General features: G+C 55.0%; 1 protein-coding gene across 4 annotated transcripts in view; it reads right to left on the minus strand.

Moving 5' to 3' along the window:
- Inpp5a (inositol polyphosphate-5-phosphatase A) overlaps positions 1-17,115 on the minus strand; it is a 174,248-nt gene that overhangs the window by 10,394 nt on the left and 146,739 nt on the right. For 3 of the 4 annotated variants that reach the window (XM_078023871.1, XM_078023864.1, XM_078023866.1), the window contains 3 exons: positions 13,748-13,843; positions 13,593-13,667; positions 5,318-5,391 (listed from right to left, as the gene is read on the minus strand). In XM_078023871.1, the coding sequence (XP_077879997.1) occupies positions 5,318-5,391; positions 13,593-13,667; positions 13,748-13,843 (245 nt within the window). The remainder of the gene's footprint in view (positions 1-5,317; positions 5,392-13,592; positions 13,668-13,747; positions 13,844-17,115) is intronic. The other variant, XM_078023874.1, reaches the window with a different exon arrangement.

The following is a 17,115-nucleotide window of genomic DNA, read 5'->3' on the forward strand; positions in this document are numbered from 1 at the left end:
CAGCCATGTAAAGACAGGGCACAGAGGCCTGCACCGGGGCATCTCAAGGTCCCTGCATCTCAAGGGCAGGTGAGGGCTCCAGAAGGTTCCTTTTGGTAGAGGCAGCAGCAGCCTGGATTGGGCCAGCTGCCTGCAGCCATCAGGCTTGTGGTCATCTAAGAAAAAGTGCTAGGACACCAGCTTCAGTGGGAAACAGTGAAGGTGGAGGGCTTCGCAGTACCTGGTCACAAACACCTTCTAAGTTAAGTGGTTTGGTGAGGCTCAGTCCCTTAGGAATGCAGACCCACTAGCTCATGGGGACAGTGGAACAGCCACGAGGGCCCTTGCTGAAGGAGCCTGTCACCACCATCACAAAGACCATCTGCTATGGAGCGCACTGGGGACACATCTTCAGGGGCCACCAGGTGCTAGGCTCAATCGTGGACTTCCTGCTGACCAGGGAGGAGGTCCTTCCCACAAAACAGGGACCGGACAGCAGTGGGAAGAGGCCACATGAGACACGCCCAGCTGATCAAGGAGTTTGCAACTTGCTACTTGAATGAAAGAGCAAAGCCAGACAGATTCTGGAAAGGTTCTGAAAACCCAGAACTGAATGCACAAGAAGAGCCTGCAGGGCTCCCTGAGGTCTGCTGGCCTGGCATACCTGCCAGGCAGAGGCCAGCCTCTGAGCACTGCCATCCCACTGCTGCTTCTCATGGGCCAAGGCAGACATTGCCTCTTACCAGGGCAAGCTGCAAGTTCAGAGTCCTCACAGCCTTCCAAAAGGTACTGGGAAGGCACACAGCATGACTGGGCACAAACACGTCCTGTTGTTAAGATGGAAGAAGGACCAGCTCTGGGATGCCACGTGTCTTATCCAGGAGCAGTGTGGCCAGCTGCTTGCAGGCACTGTGGACTCACTCTACCCCTGGGTATCCTAGAGTTGGGAGAACAGTCGACAGGGTCTCTGGGGGCATCCCAGGTAGCCACATGTCTAGCAGCAGACCTCAGACCCAAGTAGTGGGCCCAGGCCTCCACCTTCAGTGCAGCCCTGAGGTGATCCTGGGGCTTTCCACAGTGCCCCACCCTGCATAGCAATCAAGCTACTGCTGCCCTCCTGCAGACTGGTGTGGGTGCACTTGGTGAGGAGACACCAGCAGCAGCACAGCGCAGGAAGGAGCTCATGAAGAGGACAGGGTACCTCAACCACCATGCCTCCCAGAAAGGTTCCTCCCAACTCACCCAGAAACTGTCCCTGCATATTATAGTGCTCACCTTGTGGCAAGCAACAGGCAGACCAGGCTATGGGAAAGTCTGCACCCCCAGCTCTCCCAGGCCAGCATCTTGGCGGACTTCTACACTCTACTCCAAGTAGAATAAATCCTGTATGTGCAGGCTGAAGTCCTCAACCACCTCCAGCAGGAAGACTGCTCTGTCTGGCAACCATACACAAATGTACACACAGCCACCCATGCTCACTCATGTACATGCACCCATGAACATATCAACAAGCATACACGCACAAGCATGCATAGGCACACAAGCCTACTTACATGTGTACACTCACAGAATGCATATCCTGTGTGCCTAAGCCCTGCACTTGTACATGCACACAATTATACACACACATTCATGCATACTCATGAACACACCCATGCAATTTCCAACACCTAGCATACATGCCTACATAGGCCTATGAGCACACACATGCATATGACCGATCTGTGTGCACATGTACACACACATGTACACATGTACACTCAAAGTATACACACTCAAAACCACATACACACACTCATACACATCTTGCATGTGTGAAAACACTGACACACACATGCAAACCCATGTGCTGCACACACATGAGCACATGCTAACACGTGCACATAGCACAGCCATCTGCACAATTCTCTGCACACATCTCATTCATACCACATCTACACTTATCTGCATGAATTCTTATTCCTGAGCACATGCATGCTGCTCATGCACATTTGGGTGTGCTGGGGTTGCCTGCACAAGTTGACCATGCTGCAGCTAGCATTACTGTCATCTGAGAACACATCTGTCCTCACTTATTTATTTGTGCTGGGTCCTGGTACGTGCCAAGTGTGGGTTCCACTGACCTGCAAGCCAGCCGTGAGATATGTCTGAGTAGGATGGAGCACAAAGCAGCACCTCTAACCACTGCCTTGGTCTTCCCAGCTCTCCCTTTTTGCTCATGCCACTTCCCCAGTCTAAAAACGGTTCCCCAGATCTGACATGGCACCCATCAGGGGCCCATGAATGCTACTCAGTGATCACAGAGTTTTAAAACACAGTAGAACCAATGGGAGAAGGGCCAGTGGGTGCATTCTGGGAAGTGGGGAGATGTCAGGTGCATCCTGGGTGAAGAAGGACCATCAGATGTACCCATGGCAATGGGGGAACACTGAATGTGTCCTGGGTGGCAGGGACACCCTCAGGAGCCTCTGGTTGAGGCCCACACACAGGTGCGTGCTGTAACTGAGCAGAGAGGTCAAGGTATTTCTGTGAAGTGGACCCTGGCATTTGAAAGTCAATGGTTTGGTCTGGAGCATCCTCTCCCTAACCCCACTGCCTCAGAACACCTCAGTGCTATTTCCAGGTTAAAGGAAAACATTTGTAACTAAGCCAATGAGCCAACACGTGTACTCCCCGAAGTGTGCAAGACTGTAGGGCAGGAAGCTGGGTGAGGGCACATGCCTGCTTCTGGGCAGTGGGTGCCCCGTGAAGCCAGAAGGCTAGGAAGGAAAGAAGACGAGCAGAGACTGTGGGGCTGTCCATTCAAGCTGTAGGGGAGAAAGGGGTCTATTCACTGAAGGCCGTGGTACTTAATCCTGCAGGAGAGCAACATGGGCAGGTGGCCAGGCACAGCAGGATCCTGGCTGCAGGGCAAAGCACACACCACCAGATGGGAGTGAGGGGGCTGCAGACTCTGGTGTTGCTGAGAGGACTACCATGACCCCGGAAGACAGGTGAGCTGCACTTGCTGGGGAGCCTCAGGTCTGACGACGAGGGCACAGCTCACAGCCACTACAGTAGTGTGGGGCTCCAGACCCTCCACTCGGCTCCTGCACTGCCTTCCAACAGTCTGCACATGCAGAACACAGGCACAACAAATGGTCAGCTCAGTCTTCCTGGGTGGGAAGTTTGGGTGGGCTCAGCTCAGTGTCTCAAAGGTATCAGCCAAGGTATCAGCCTGGCTTTATCCAGGGGCCGGGGTTAGCTCCAGTCCCTGAAGGGTGCTGGCAGATGGGTGCCCTCTCCTTGCTGGTCCTGAAGCTGGTGCCTCAGTTCAAGGCTGTCTGCCTCTTCCAAGCTGACAGAGACTCAGTCACCTCCTGACTGTGAACCTGGCTTGCTTCCTGCCATCTCGGCCTCCAGCCAGAACTCTGCTTCTGAGGGCTCACATTACTAGACTGGGCCCACCGGGTGATCTGAGCTACTATCCCTCTTTTAAGGACACTCTTCTTAATCACCTCTACAAAGTCCCTCTGGCAACTCAAGAAAACAATCCAGATCAGGAGTAAGGACACAGACACCTTTGGGGGCTACCCTTTGTGATGGTCAAACATGACTGCCAATGTCATTGCTTTTTGAAACATCTGGGTGTGCCCGTGAGTGTTCCAGAGATGACTGGAGCGTGGGCGGTGAACGGAGCCAGCACCATCCTGTGGGCTGGAGCCTGCGCGGAGGGCAGGAGGAAGGGCGTGCCAGCTCCACTCTCCTCCAGCAGGTGCGTCTCGGGGCTGCTGCCACCATGGACCTCAGACTCAGCGGCTTCAGCACCTGGACCTGGGCTCACTCCAGAGACTCTGCAGGGAGCTCCCAGGCCCTCCGCCTCGGCTGCGTCACCACTGCCCCTCCTGTTTGGAGGCTCCAGCTTCTTTGGCGGAGCAGCTGCTGGTTTCCCAGCTCTGCAGCCTGCAGACAGCCTTGCGGGGCTCTCCAGCCTCCGACCCTGAGCCAATCTAACCACTCCATCTACATTCTCCTGGTTCTGCTGCTGAGAGAACCCTGACGTACCTCCTACCATCCTACCTGCTCACACCCCACACGCTCTGGCTGGGGCACGGCTGTCTGCACACAGCCCACCCCAGCATCCCTGTGAACAAGGCAGCTCTCAAGTCTTGTCCTCTTTCCCATTTTTTTTTGTGTGTGTGTGCTGGGGATTGGACCCAGGGCCTTGTGCATATGAGGCAAGCACTCTACCAATTGAGCTTGTCCCCAGCTCCAAATCTTGTCCTCTTGTTGCAAAAGTCTGCCTCTTAAAACCTACTGCTGGTGCTGGGGTTGTGGCTCAGTGGCAGAGCAAGAGCACTTGCCTAGCCTGTGTGACGCACTGGGTTCAATTTCAGCACCACATAAAAATAAATAAATAAAATAAAGGTATACTGTCCATCTACAAAATAAAAAAAAAATTAAATAAAAGTACATAAAACCTATGGCTGCCCTTCAAGCCTGTCCAGGCCAGCCCCTGACAGCTGGCACAGAGGTGGGGGTAGACAGGGTAAAAGGCTGCCTGCTGTCAAGCACATGGAAACATGCAACTGCTCATTCTGAGGCAAGGGTTCAGAGCTGACCGCTGGCCTCATGTAAACCAGTGGGCATGGAACAGGTGCCAGGCAGGTGTGGTCCCCAAGTGCACTAGGAAGCCTCCTCACACCCAGGCACTTGTCACTTAGTCCTGAGCGCGTCAACTTGGACCTGAGAAAGGAGAAAGCAGGGGAGGGGTGCCCATTGAGGCTGCACGGTGCAGGCACCTGACCTCAGCCACCACCTTTGTGCATGCTGCTTCCAGAGGGGCATCCTGCAGGAGAGGCTCCATGGGCAGGGAGTGCCCTCCTCGGGAACACCTGGTGTGCTGAGGCCCATGCAAGAGCTGCAGAGCTGGCCACCTCATAAACCACTTTCTGCCACTCATTCCTCTCTTCACACCACAGCCCTGAGTCCTTGTGCTGGTGTGGGGAAACTGGTTAGTGTTGTAGATTCAAAAACGTCAGAGTAGAACACAGAGAAAGGCACCTGCCTGAAAGGCACACAGACCCTGAGACCCCCAGCTGCTGCACTTGACGGTCCTGAGGTTCCAGACAGACCCAGCACACACCACCCTGCGAGTCCCGGGCGTGCACACACGACATGGCTTTAGTTTGCACACTGGGAAATGTTTTTAAAAATGAAGACAGGGCAGTTCTTTATCATTCCCAGCTCCTTTCTTTCTTGAGGCCACAGAAAGGCTGGGAAAGGTGCAGCTCACACAGATGAACCTGAGGAAGGCAAAAAGGTGACCGGGCCCCTTCCGCAGGCGCAGTGTCCTTACCTGGGGGGGAATGAGATGTCCAGTTCATACAGTCTGTCCTTAAAGACAGACAACTCTTTGTCAAATTCCAAGAGCTAAAGAAAAGACAAAGAAGAGAACAGTCACTTGGGTTTTCTTCCCTGACGCATGGTAGCTAGTGTGTGGCTGGGATACCTGCCCTACCCAGGGCAGCCAGGCCACACTGCCAGCAAGACCCACAGGAGTCCTCCACAGTGCTCAGGCTGACCGGCTCTATTGGTCCGAGACCCTTGCAGGCCACCCTGGCAAGCACTTCCTCCCTGGGCTGGGGCCTGGGCAGTCCTCTCCAGAGCATGCCACACTTTCTCACAGAAAGGACACGGCTCCCATCGCACCCAATGCCTGAGGTAACTTGTAGAGCCAGCAACATCAACTCTGTGTAGAGTGGACTGGAAGAATGGCCCCAAGTTTGCACACCAGAGAGACTCTAGCAGCAGCCTGGAGAGAAATGTTCATTTCTTTGTACAAAGGAGGCAACAAAATGCTCTATTTTCTCAGGATGCTTCAGAGACAAACACTGGGGGGACATCTGCCCCCAAAGGAACAGGTTCCCACGAGTCACATCTCTGGTGGTCACTGTGCTCACCCTCTGGGACACTGTTCATTAATCACGTCCCACCCCACAGCTGTGTGGGACCATGGCATCGTGACGGGGCTCTCTCAGAAACCATACCGTGTCCTCCCTCCTGCCACCTCATCCATCATCTCTGAACGTGCAATTAGCAGCCTCATGTACACAGTGATTACCCGTGTGCCAGGCTGCCGCCTCGCACTGGTGCCAGCCCCCTGCCTGCTTGCTGCAGCATCACCGTCGCAGGTCAGCAGGGTTGGCCTGGCCTCACTGGCAGCCAGAAACAGAAACAGCCGAGATCCCCATCACACACCAGGGGCTGTGGCCTGGGCCCCTGGCTGCTGCAGGGGAAGCCCCTCATTCCACTTAGCACTGCAGCAGCAGCCACAGGGCTGGGTGAGGATGGGATTCCAAGAGGCTGCTGGCTTTGGCCTGCTGCGGACATGGCGGTCTTGGTCCCTGTGATCATGAGAGGGGCAAATGTGCTTGCTCCACAGCCACCTGCCAACCTGAGAGCAGAGCCACCTTTTCCAAAAGGCCGAGGTGGGAGCCCTTGAAAAGGGCTGGGTCTCAGACAGGGTCATGGCCAAAGGATATGCCTGGCCAACACACTGGCTGTTGGAGAGGAAAGTACAGGTGGGGCTCTGGGCTCCTCTCTGCCCCTACGTTTACTGCAGAGATTTTCAGGAATGCAGCCAAACTTGTGAGACCCCCAGCCGGTTGGGGCAGGAGTCTCGACTCCTTGGACAGGATACTTGAAGAATGCTATCACTGCACACGCCTGCTCACTTGCCCTGCCTGGTGTCCCTCCATGCCACGGGATGTCCTGTCCTCTTCCTCTTGCCCTCTCTCAGTCCTGGGGGAAATGCGTGGAGCCGGTCGGCACCACTGAAGGGAGAGCTGGCAGCTGGCGCTGAGCCACAACGCTGCTCTGGAGCTCCTGCCTGCTGCGTCCAGGAGGCCTGGTGCTTCCTTCAGCTCCTGTGGAGCCCCCCTTACACTTAGTGCCTGACCTCATTCTTACGTGGGAAGTTTTCATGGCTCTGGCTCAGGATTTACTGTGCTTCCTGAAGGTGTATGACTTGGAAGAGTTCTGGAAAACAGCCACCTGATGTCCTGCTGGTTGAGAACTGGGCCCTCTTCCCGTGTCTCTGCTGCTCACCATGCAGCGTCCAGGTCCTAAGTCCTCCCCTCTGCTGTGCCCTCCACCCTGGGCTCATCTTGGGGGCTGTGGCTTCGTGTCGATGTCCTAGACACTGTTTTCTGGTCTGCTGGTTCTTTTCTTCATGATGGGTACTTAGGTTTCTGATTCTTTAATGTTTTCAACAATTTTACAGAACATACGATAGAAGAGAACACTACCACATGACCGTCGTCTGTCATCTGACTGCTCGAACGTCTCACCGGTCCCCCTGGCTGTGGCTGTACCTCCTGACCACAGTGGGGTGTGGTCAGTGGGGTGCTTCCTGGGCTCTGCATTCTGGGACTGTGGGCTCATCTTTGCGCGTTCTGCCTTTGAGATTTTCAACTGTTGTGAATGAGGGTCTGCCCTCCAAGAAACTCCGCCCACTGAGAGGACACAGCCAGCAAGGCGCTCTAAACGCACACTTCAGTTTCACCTCTTACGAGGAGTTGTCATGAACTCTTAATTCTCCTTGTTCTTGGGGTTTGAAGGACACCTCTGGAACCTCAGATGCTATACTCCAGGGATTAGTGCAGGCCAGGCAGCCCCCCAGCTCTCTCCCAGTTCTCTGCAAGAAAACCCTGGGGGGAGCCATTCAAGATGTCAGCAAGGGTTGCGGTAGGGGGGTGGGGTGGGCTAGTGGGCAGTCAGTATTCTCCACTGCAGGCCTCTGGGAAGCAGCTGTAGGAGAGAAAGGCTCAGGCCTCATGAGGAGGCTGACAGTGTGCAGACCAAAAGCCACCTCCAAGGAAACCTGCCGCTGCCCCTGTGAGCAAAGCCAGCCCAGCTGGGACCTTCAGGGTCACAGGGTGCTATGGGCCACCTGTTGAGCCTCCTGCAGCATCTCCAGAGATTTGCAGCTGGGGCTTGGCCACACCTGTGTGAGCAGAGATGGCCTTGAGTGAGCCTTTGCTCAATGGTGGGCCCACAGTTCTGCGTAGAGCATCTGGAGAGCTCTCTTCCCAAGAAGGAGCCTTGACCCATGGAGGTAGTGTGGCATGATATCCCCTCCCAGCTCTGGCTCCTCTGGCCTATCTGTGACCCTAGAATCCCTAGCACACTGGTCTGTAGTGCCGGCAGGGACCTGTCTGGTCCACAGAAGAGATGGCATGGAGTCCAGCCCTCAGGGGCGTTGGCCTGGGCTGCCTTCACTCTATGTTGGAGACAACCCTGAGAAGCAGCAGGTACGCACGGACCAGGAACACACAGAGGAGTACACAGAGGTGGAGCTTGGGCCAGCACAAGCTCATGGGGCTCTGAAGAAAAAGTGATGTTTCTCTGCAAGGTGATGCTGCTGCTCAGGGGTGGGGCGTCCCTGCCTCCAGCAGCCAGGGTCCCTAGGGTGGGGTCTCTGAGCAGGTACTACAGCTCCAGCATTTGGGTCTCCCGTGGGCATGTTGTTGATACAGGACGGCACGTTAAGGGACATGTGAGGAAGGGTCTGAGCAGGGCCAGGAAGATCAGGACCCCAAACCTCCAACTCAGGAGAAGCACACCCTGACTCAACACAGCAGGCAGGCCTCATGACAAGGCGGCACCCGGCGGCCCAGCCCCAATTGCAGACACATCTCAGCTTTCATCCGCACCTGCCCACGAGACACAGGAGGAAGACACTGGGCCAGGGCTAGGGGAGTGCCCACCCAGCCCTAGCCACCCAGCCAGCACTCCAGCATCAGTCCGGCCCAGCTCCCCAAAGTCACGCCTTACAATACGTTGGCTCAGGGTTCTGTCAACATCAACAGACATGCATCTATACGCATGTGCAAACACAAGGACACACACGAGCACACACACAAGGATACACACGAGCAAAACATGTGTAATGTATATATACACATGTGCATACACATACTCATGCACACGTGGCACAGACACACATGCAGATATTCACACACACATGCACACATATACACATTTGTTTTGCTTCTAAATATCTGATTAGGCTAAGGAAGTACAAGCTAGACTGACTACATTCACCATCTTTGCTCTGCATTCTGTATCAGACCACCATATGTAGACAAGGTCACGGTTTGCAGGTCCTCATAACCAGCTCTGGGGTCACGTGCAAGGGAGAAGTGACTTCACATCAATGTTCACATGGGCACATGTGTACCTGAACCTATGGGGGGTAGCTTTCACTTCACCCACCCAAGACTCCCCAGCATGAGACTACAGAGCTGTGTAGACTCCCTGTGGGCTCCTGTGTGCCAGGGCCTGCTCCTGGAGGGGCAGAGCCTCTCTGGCCTCTGCCTGGGGACACCCATGTGGGCATCACCTGCATGCCCTACACAGCTGCACCAGAACATGCACATGAAGAGCGTCTACTAATGCAGACATCCTCACACGCTCCAGTACGCACAGCCTCACGGTCAGGGCGAGTCAGGGAGCAGGAAGGAGGGGCTCGGACTGCCTGGGGCACCAGCCATGCGGGGAGCACAGTCCAGCTTGTCCTGTCTGGACTTCGTGGGATTCGCCAGTGGCTGCTCTGCCTGGAGTGGTGGCCCTAAGTACTACCCAGCACACTGAGGCCACTGTTCTACCATGTTTCCTGTTTTAAGGAAAACAATTCTTGAGGGTGTAAAAAGAAAAGCAGACAAACATGGTTTGGAATGAATCTGGATCTTTAGCTACTTAGATGGTATGAGACCCCAGGAGGGGAGGCTGGGACCCTTTCCTCTGCCCTGCAGGCTGACATGCCCACTCTGCCACCATACCTGCATTGTCCCCATGATGAAGGAAAACCTGGGGGGAGATACCACCCCTAGGTCACCCAGATGGACTCGCAGCCTTCTCTTGACACAGACCTGTCCTGAATTTGTACAACTGTGCCCTCTGAGTGCCTGCTGGCCATGAGCAAACCAGACATGACCTCTGGCTTCCTGGACCTTTGTATCTAGTGGTGACAGCCATACAGACCAGTGCATAACTGCACTGTGTGGAGGGTGGGTGCAGGTGGGCCCAGTGTCCCCACCTGGGTCCCCACTGGGGTCCCTGCTTGACCAGTATGGAGACAGCCCAAGGTTCTGGGCCCACACACCCACATGGGATGAGGTGGACTAAAGCTACAGCTGCCACCGGCATAAAGCATCAGGTGCCAGCCGTTTGACGGGAAATTACCCTGCACTCCTGCTGAACTGATGACTTGTATCTCTTTGAGATTTTTCACAAACATGATAACCAATTTCACGTGTACCGTAAACACTCTTCTTGATTAGGACGTGAAAGCAGCACCCGTGTGTGGACAGTGACAAAGCGGCTGCTAGCCCCACGTATCTGTCAGGAGCCGCCCAGCTGCACGGATTCCACCGTTGCCGCAGAGACACTGTGCTGATAAAGAAAAAAGAGCCCGGAAAATCAATGCCCTCGGAGCGCAGCGGCTGCTAAACACACAGAAAACATCTCCATCCAACAGGCCAAGTGCTTCGGAAATTCCCAAGCCCTGCCCTGGGACAGCCAAGGAAAATTTAATCTCTCCAAATCCTCACCAGGGCACTCCATCCTGCGGCCCTGACAGCCACACTTATAATTAATTATACAATTTCGATGGGAATATCGACTAAACAAAGCTATAAATCATAGAAAAAGTCAATAGGCATGGACACATTCAATCATGTCCCGGCCAATGATTACTACTCTTAAAATACAATAATTATTTTCAGGAGCCAGCTTGAATTAAATTTCTGTCAGATGGGTACAAGACCGGTGGTTGATGAAGGATGCGATGGATTTTGGGGGCTGCGTCCGGCGCAGGCACATCCATCCTGCGGACGTAGTTTGTTTTTAGTGCTCGCAGCGTGGCGTGTTTAGCCAGACCATGAAGATGAGATGATCTCCAACGCTTGTTAGGCCGTTTATCTTGTCCCCTCCAGGGCTGCGGGCACGACTCTCCAGATGCTGGGTGTGACTGGCGGTGGGTGATTCCTCTGAGCACTGTGGAACTTGGGCAAGAGCCTGGGCACCAGTGTTAGCCAGATCTGCAAGACACTTCTGAAGGCCGCGTGTTGGTCTGAATAGGAGGATGGGCGAGGCGCACCCCAGGTCCCGTTCGTGCCTGGCTCTTTGAAAATGACACAGCCCTGCCTGGGCAGGCACAGGGCTTAGGGCTCCAGGGGCCTGCATGACCAGCCTCACTCACTGCACACAGGTACACAGGCCTCCGGGATCCCGGGCTCCACTTCAACTCAGTGGCATTTTCTTCTATTAGAATCAATTCAAAAGTTCTCCTGAAACGTCAAACTCCTTGCTTTTCTTAAAAACAAAGTCATACAGTAAACGTGAACTTCATTTACGGTAGAATGTCCATCTTCATGACTGCTCTAAAGCCCTCGCACTGTGCCGACACTCCCTTCTGCTTCCAGAAGGCGCACACCTCCATTCACAGCACACCCACAGCCAGGCGGTGCTTCTCTCTTGGCTGGTGCAGCCTCCTCACCAGGGTCCTTGCTCCCTCTGCAATGTTCTGGCCCTGCAGACACCCACACCCCCTGAGGGCTCCTCTACTCATTTCTTGCCCTGCACAGGGCCCTCGGTGATCTTACTCCCCTGACTCTGAGGGGCCTGCTCCGTGGGAGGCCCACAGTACTCCATCTGGCCTTCTCCAAGCTGAGATGGACATGCAGCCCCCACATCTCCTTGGGCATTCAATCTCCACACAGGCTCACCCCTTGCCTCTACTGAAGTGAGCTGGGATGCCACCCTGCTCAAGTGGACTGGATGACAGCCACTGCCCTAGCAGAGCTGCCCCTCTGGGGGAAACTGCACTGAGCTCAAGGTCTGCAGAAGGGCACCTACAGCACTGGGGAGAGTCAACCTCATAGGTCCCAGCGGCCCAGGGAGGAGGGTGCAGGGAAGTGCTCTGTCAGAGGCTGCTGGCAGAGTGGACAGTGGGGAGAAAGCCCAGGGACTCCTCCTGCAGACAAGCAGAAGTCAGGCCAGTGACACCAGCATTCTGGCTTCTGAGGCCAACAGGCTTGCTTACACCAAGGATGCAAAGTCCCGATGTGACCAACCAGCAGCAGTGGGGGCATGAGCGGGCAGATCCTCCAGCAGTCGAGAGGTGGCAAGCCAGGAGGAGGACCGGTAGCACTGAGCAGTGGGACAGTTGTGGACGGGGCTGGGTGCGTGGCCAGTGCTAGATGTTACCTCCCAAACAATGAGGCAGGAGAGGGGCCGGGGGCTGAGCGGGCAAGGCAAAGGATGCAGTCCTAGTTCACTCATTTTTGTGTGTTTCGTCTTCAGTGCTGGGGTTGACACAGGGTCTTGCTAAATTGCTCAGGGCCTCTCTAGGTTGTTGAAGCTAGCCTTGAACTTGTGATCCTCCTGCCTGCACCTCTTGAGTTGCTGAGGTAATAGGTGTGTGCCACCACACTCAGCAGGACAATTGGTTTTGAACCATTCCAGGAACATGGGGTGGGTGGAATCTGCTGGACCTCTGGACAGCTCCCTTTATAGGGTATGCAGATGTGCCCTGGTCTCCTGTAAACACTCTGTACACACTGACCTGTGAATATTCCCACACTTCATGAGAGGTACACAGAGACAGAGAGCTGGTCCAGGACAAGTCCATGAGTGTGAACAGCTCATAGCACCCAATCTGCAAGGCCACGGTCTGCCCTGGGCCTGCCCACTCACTTCCACCTCCTCTCACTAATTTGCCACCACTGGCAGCTGCCTGAAAGCAGAAACCCCCTCCCACTGCAGCCCCACAGGGGCCACAGAGGCTCCTCCACCTTCCAGGACCGAGTCTTCACGTTTCAGGAATCTCAGGAGCTGCTGCTAGATGTGGCTGTTACTCTGCAGCCTGAACTCGACCACAGAGGAAGTCTACGCCACAGAAACTGGCAAATGCACAAAGACAGCCCTCCCCCAGCACTGTCCCCCATTTACCAGGACACAGCTATGAGCACACAAGAGGCATCCAGCAGGCACTGTACAGCCAATACATTAGAGGACAAAACTGTTCCATGATGGAAAGTGACAAGAGGTAGATATAGGCACCTCTCAGTGCCAGCTGTGCAGAGCTCTTGGAGGGAGGGCCAGGGCTTCGGACTGAGGGCAGACTATTGCAGCCAGTGTCTCTGCCAGGAACCCCCTCTTCACTGACCAAGCTGAAAGTTCCCAGTATCACAGACATCCACTTACACACGTGGTCATGCACACACATGCTCACACATTCACGTGCACATCCATATATGCATACACACCCATCACTACGTGCAGGAAGTGCTGAGTCCACCAAGATACCCAGGACCTTGCCTCTTCCCTGGAGGGGTCTCCAGTGATGGGCTGAGTGAGCTTCATGCTGCCCGTGAACATGCACAGGTCCTGGGGAGCCCAGCCTAGCCCAGGTGCTGCATGCGCCTACAAGTCATCCCCAGCCAGGATGGCCTGAACCCTTGGGAAGCTGAGGCCTAGGTGGTCCTGTGTAAGCAGCAGCCCTGGTGGGGCCCCACCAAGGACGCAGAAGTCACATGAGAGGAGTCCAGGGTCGGGAAACAGCTCACCGCAGTGCCATTGTCATCCCGGAAGACCTCCTGGTTGAAGTAGTCGAAAAGCTTCTTCTCCAGCTGCAGCACCACCTGCCAGGACAGAGCGGCCTTAGCACTCAGGGTGCCTGCAGAGGCTCCTCGCCAGGCAGGCCTGGCCGGGAGACACTCACCTTCCGGTCATTGTCTGACTCCCGGAATATCAGCTTCACAACCTCATTGGTGTCAGCGGCCCGGACAGTCTGCATGGTGGCCTTGGTGCATAGGGTCTGAGAAAGACACCAGGGAACTCAGGTCACAATCAGGGTTCCCTGGCCACTTTCCTCGCGCCTGCTCTGATAACCTCCCCGGTTGCTCCTCACTCAGAGGGTACGGGGTGGCTGTGGCTGCGGCTGCAGCTCTGCACATAAGGCAGGGTCTAGGCAGGCGAGTGCAGGCCATCCAACTGGCTAACAATTAAATTCAAGCCTTTCCAGAAAGTTCTTATCTTAAATTCAGGAAGACCATGGAGGTAATTCTCCCACTCCTCGAACGCAAGACAAAGCTGGAGACCCCAGGCAGAGGAGCACTAGCCCGGCAGAGCCCCTGCCCACACCACAAGGGCCAACCAGGACCACTTGAAGGGATGTGCAGGACCTGGGAGGGCCAGCATTGCAAGATGTCTGAGAGGAGTGAGGCCCCACACCCCTGGTCATGGGGATAGGGCAAGAGGGCACTCTCACAAAATGCTGGAGCTAGTAAATCAGGCAGCACAGGGCAGCACTGCCTGGGGCTGGCGAGGGTGTGTGGAATAGCAGTCTGTCCTGGGTTGGAGTTTGCATGTAAATTACACCTCACAAGCCTTCTTTTAAAAGAGAGAATACAGAATTTTTACTTTAAGGAGAGACCACTGTGAAAGTCCACCCCTGCAGGACGACCAGCCTTCTACCCAGGCAGGCGCCCTGCAGCGGTGACAGGCACCTGCAGGTGTGGAGGGAAGTGCACAACCTGGGTCACCACTCCCAAAGCACACTCCAGGGCAGGCCATTGGCATTCAGGGCACAGATCAGCTATCTGGGCCAAGCCCCAGCCAGAGTGGCTTTTGGACTCCTGTGTCACAAATCAGTCTGGCTGCCCCTGAAGAGGGAGGATTAGGACCTGCACCCAAACAACCCAGGCAGTTTGGCCACCCTGCTAGCCCTGTGTCCTATGGAGGTCCTGGCCTCATCCAGATGCTAATGCGCTTAAGTGGCTTAAGCCCCTGCGTGAATGGGGAAGGCTCTGGGCTGCAGACTGCCATTGTGGCCAGGCAGGAGCCGGTCCAGGAAATTCATGGCTCTGTCTCCTGAAGGCATCTGCTAGAAACTGTTTAAAAAACTGCTTTATCCTACCACTTCAGGCAGCTCCCAAAGGCCAGACATCTGATGGTCCCCTGGCCATGCAGAGGGCTGGCGCCCCCACCCCTTTCTCCTGCACCCTCTCCCGTGGAGCCACCTCATTCACAGGTTTAAAGAAATGATCAGGGGCTGGGCCTTCCCCTTTGCCTTTCAACCCAGAGTCGTGACCACTCATGCAGAACACGCCTGGACGGCCTTTCCGGCTCAACTACTACAGAAGGGATTTTGCTCTTTTGAAAGGAGGAAAAAATACCCCCAAATGCTATTTTTTAAAGGCCATCTAAGATTCACTGAGTTATTCTTAGCTGCCTAAAAGGGCCTGGAAGAGCCTGCACAGAGCTTCGCTGGCACTTGAAGGACAGTTTCCCCAGAATTTCCTGGAATGCTACGCACCCAGGTGCCCACCTCTCTGTAGGCCGTGAGATTCTTGGTTTCTTCTTGTTTGCACAACCATCAAAGGATGCTTCCTGCACCCAGGTCTTCAGGCCAGGGCACTAATGACAGTGGGAGAAGGCTGCCTTCTCTGCAGGCATCGCACTCCTACAGCCCATCTGACATGCACAAAGTGTCCCAGAGGTCAGATGCCCTGTGCACACGTGTGCAGTGGCCCAGCTTGAGTCATCCCAGGAACTAAATCTGACCCTCAATGTCCCCACGAGTGTTGTCAGAAATGCTGCCCCAAGAAGTCCAAAATCTAGGAAAGGTAGGCGCTGTGGAGCCCAACTGCCCACACCTCTGAACCAATGTTAAAGAGCCCTCTAGAAGACCTGAGTCAGACTGTGCCCTCTGGCAGACACAGTGAGGACCACAACACACGGGCTCACCTGGGGTGCCAGTGAGCCAGGGACACAGCCTGCAACTCAGAACAAGATCCCAGACTCCACTCACGAGCCGAGGACACCTCCTCGCCAGGGGAGGCATGGGTGTCCAAGGAGCAGGAGCTTCTCAGGAGCAGGGCTGCCCAGGGATCTGCCAGGTGCCCAGTTACCCCGTCCTTCCTGGCCTTATAGAGTCTGCCTTGGGGAGCTCAGGACACGATGCACCTTTCAGGAAGCATGTTCCTAAGGCCCATGGGATATTTCTGGTCTATGGTGGTTAGAGCCTACCAAGCATCCAGGTGTGGGGGCACTTGCCTGTAATCCCAGCAACTTGAGAAGTTGAGGGAGGAGGATGACAAGTTCAAGGCCAGCCTCAGCAACTTAGCAAGACTCCGCTCAACAGAAAAAAGAAAAAAAACAAAACAAAAAACAGATGAAGAAGAAAGAAAAGAAAAAAAGGGGACTAGGGGTTGTGGCTCAGTAGTTAAGTGCCCCTAGGTTAAATCACCAATGCCAAAAATAAACAAAACCAAAAAAGGCACAACAAGCAAAACTACACAAAAATAGATTTTAGATTTTAAGGTTTCAACCATAAATGGAAACCAGGTAAGGCAGCTCAGAGTGAAGTCATAGGACCACCACTCTACAGCCATTCTTCACCTGTGAGCTGCTCGTTGTGGACCAGAGTTATGACTGTTTCCTGGGCACCTGTGTGACCCCCTCCAGGGTCAGGGGCCATTTCAGGAAGCATTCCAGCCTGCATCACCAGCAGCTGGTGAGGTGTGGCCTCCCCTTCAACTCTGACCTCACGGGGCAGGCTCCCTCTCTCCCTGTCACTGCTTGCCAAAAAGCCCCATCAGCAGGGGCTGGAGGGAACAGGGCTCACTGATGAGCCATCCCCTGACATCCACCAAAAGGCCAGTGCCCAGGACCAGGCAGACAGGGACTCCCAGGTGACACCACTGATCAGCAAGCCTTTCGGGTTTTCAGTACTAGAGCTGGGGTGGGCACGGCTGCCCTCAGCATCCAGCCACCACCTGTGCATGCTGCACATGCCTCCTCTCCATGCCCAGTGCCAGGTCCTGTGGGCAGCCAGGCAGACAGTCTTGCACTGGAGTTAGTGGGGTATCTGAGTGGGGAGCTAGTGAGCCCTGCTGGAGGAAGAGCAGCATGGGTCAGACCAGAGCAGGTAGGGGCACCAGGACCAGGCAGTGGTCTGGGCACTGGGAGAGAGGCTGTGGGGGACTCTGGAGAGGCGGCCTGGACTAGGAGGGCCAGCAGTGAAGAGTAAGGAGATAAGGGAGGCCACCTAAACACAGCAGGGACAAGGAAGCCGGGAGCAGCAGA

The sequence above is a fragment of the Ictidomys tridecemlineatus genome, chromosome 1, assembly GCF_052094955.1.
Source record: "Ictidomys tridecemlineatus isolate mIctTri1 chromosome 1, mIctTri1.hap1, whole genome shotgun sequence".
NCBI lineage: Eukaryota > Metazoa > Chordata > Mammalia > Rodentia > Sciuridae > Ictidomys > Ictidomys tridecemlineatus.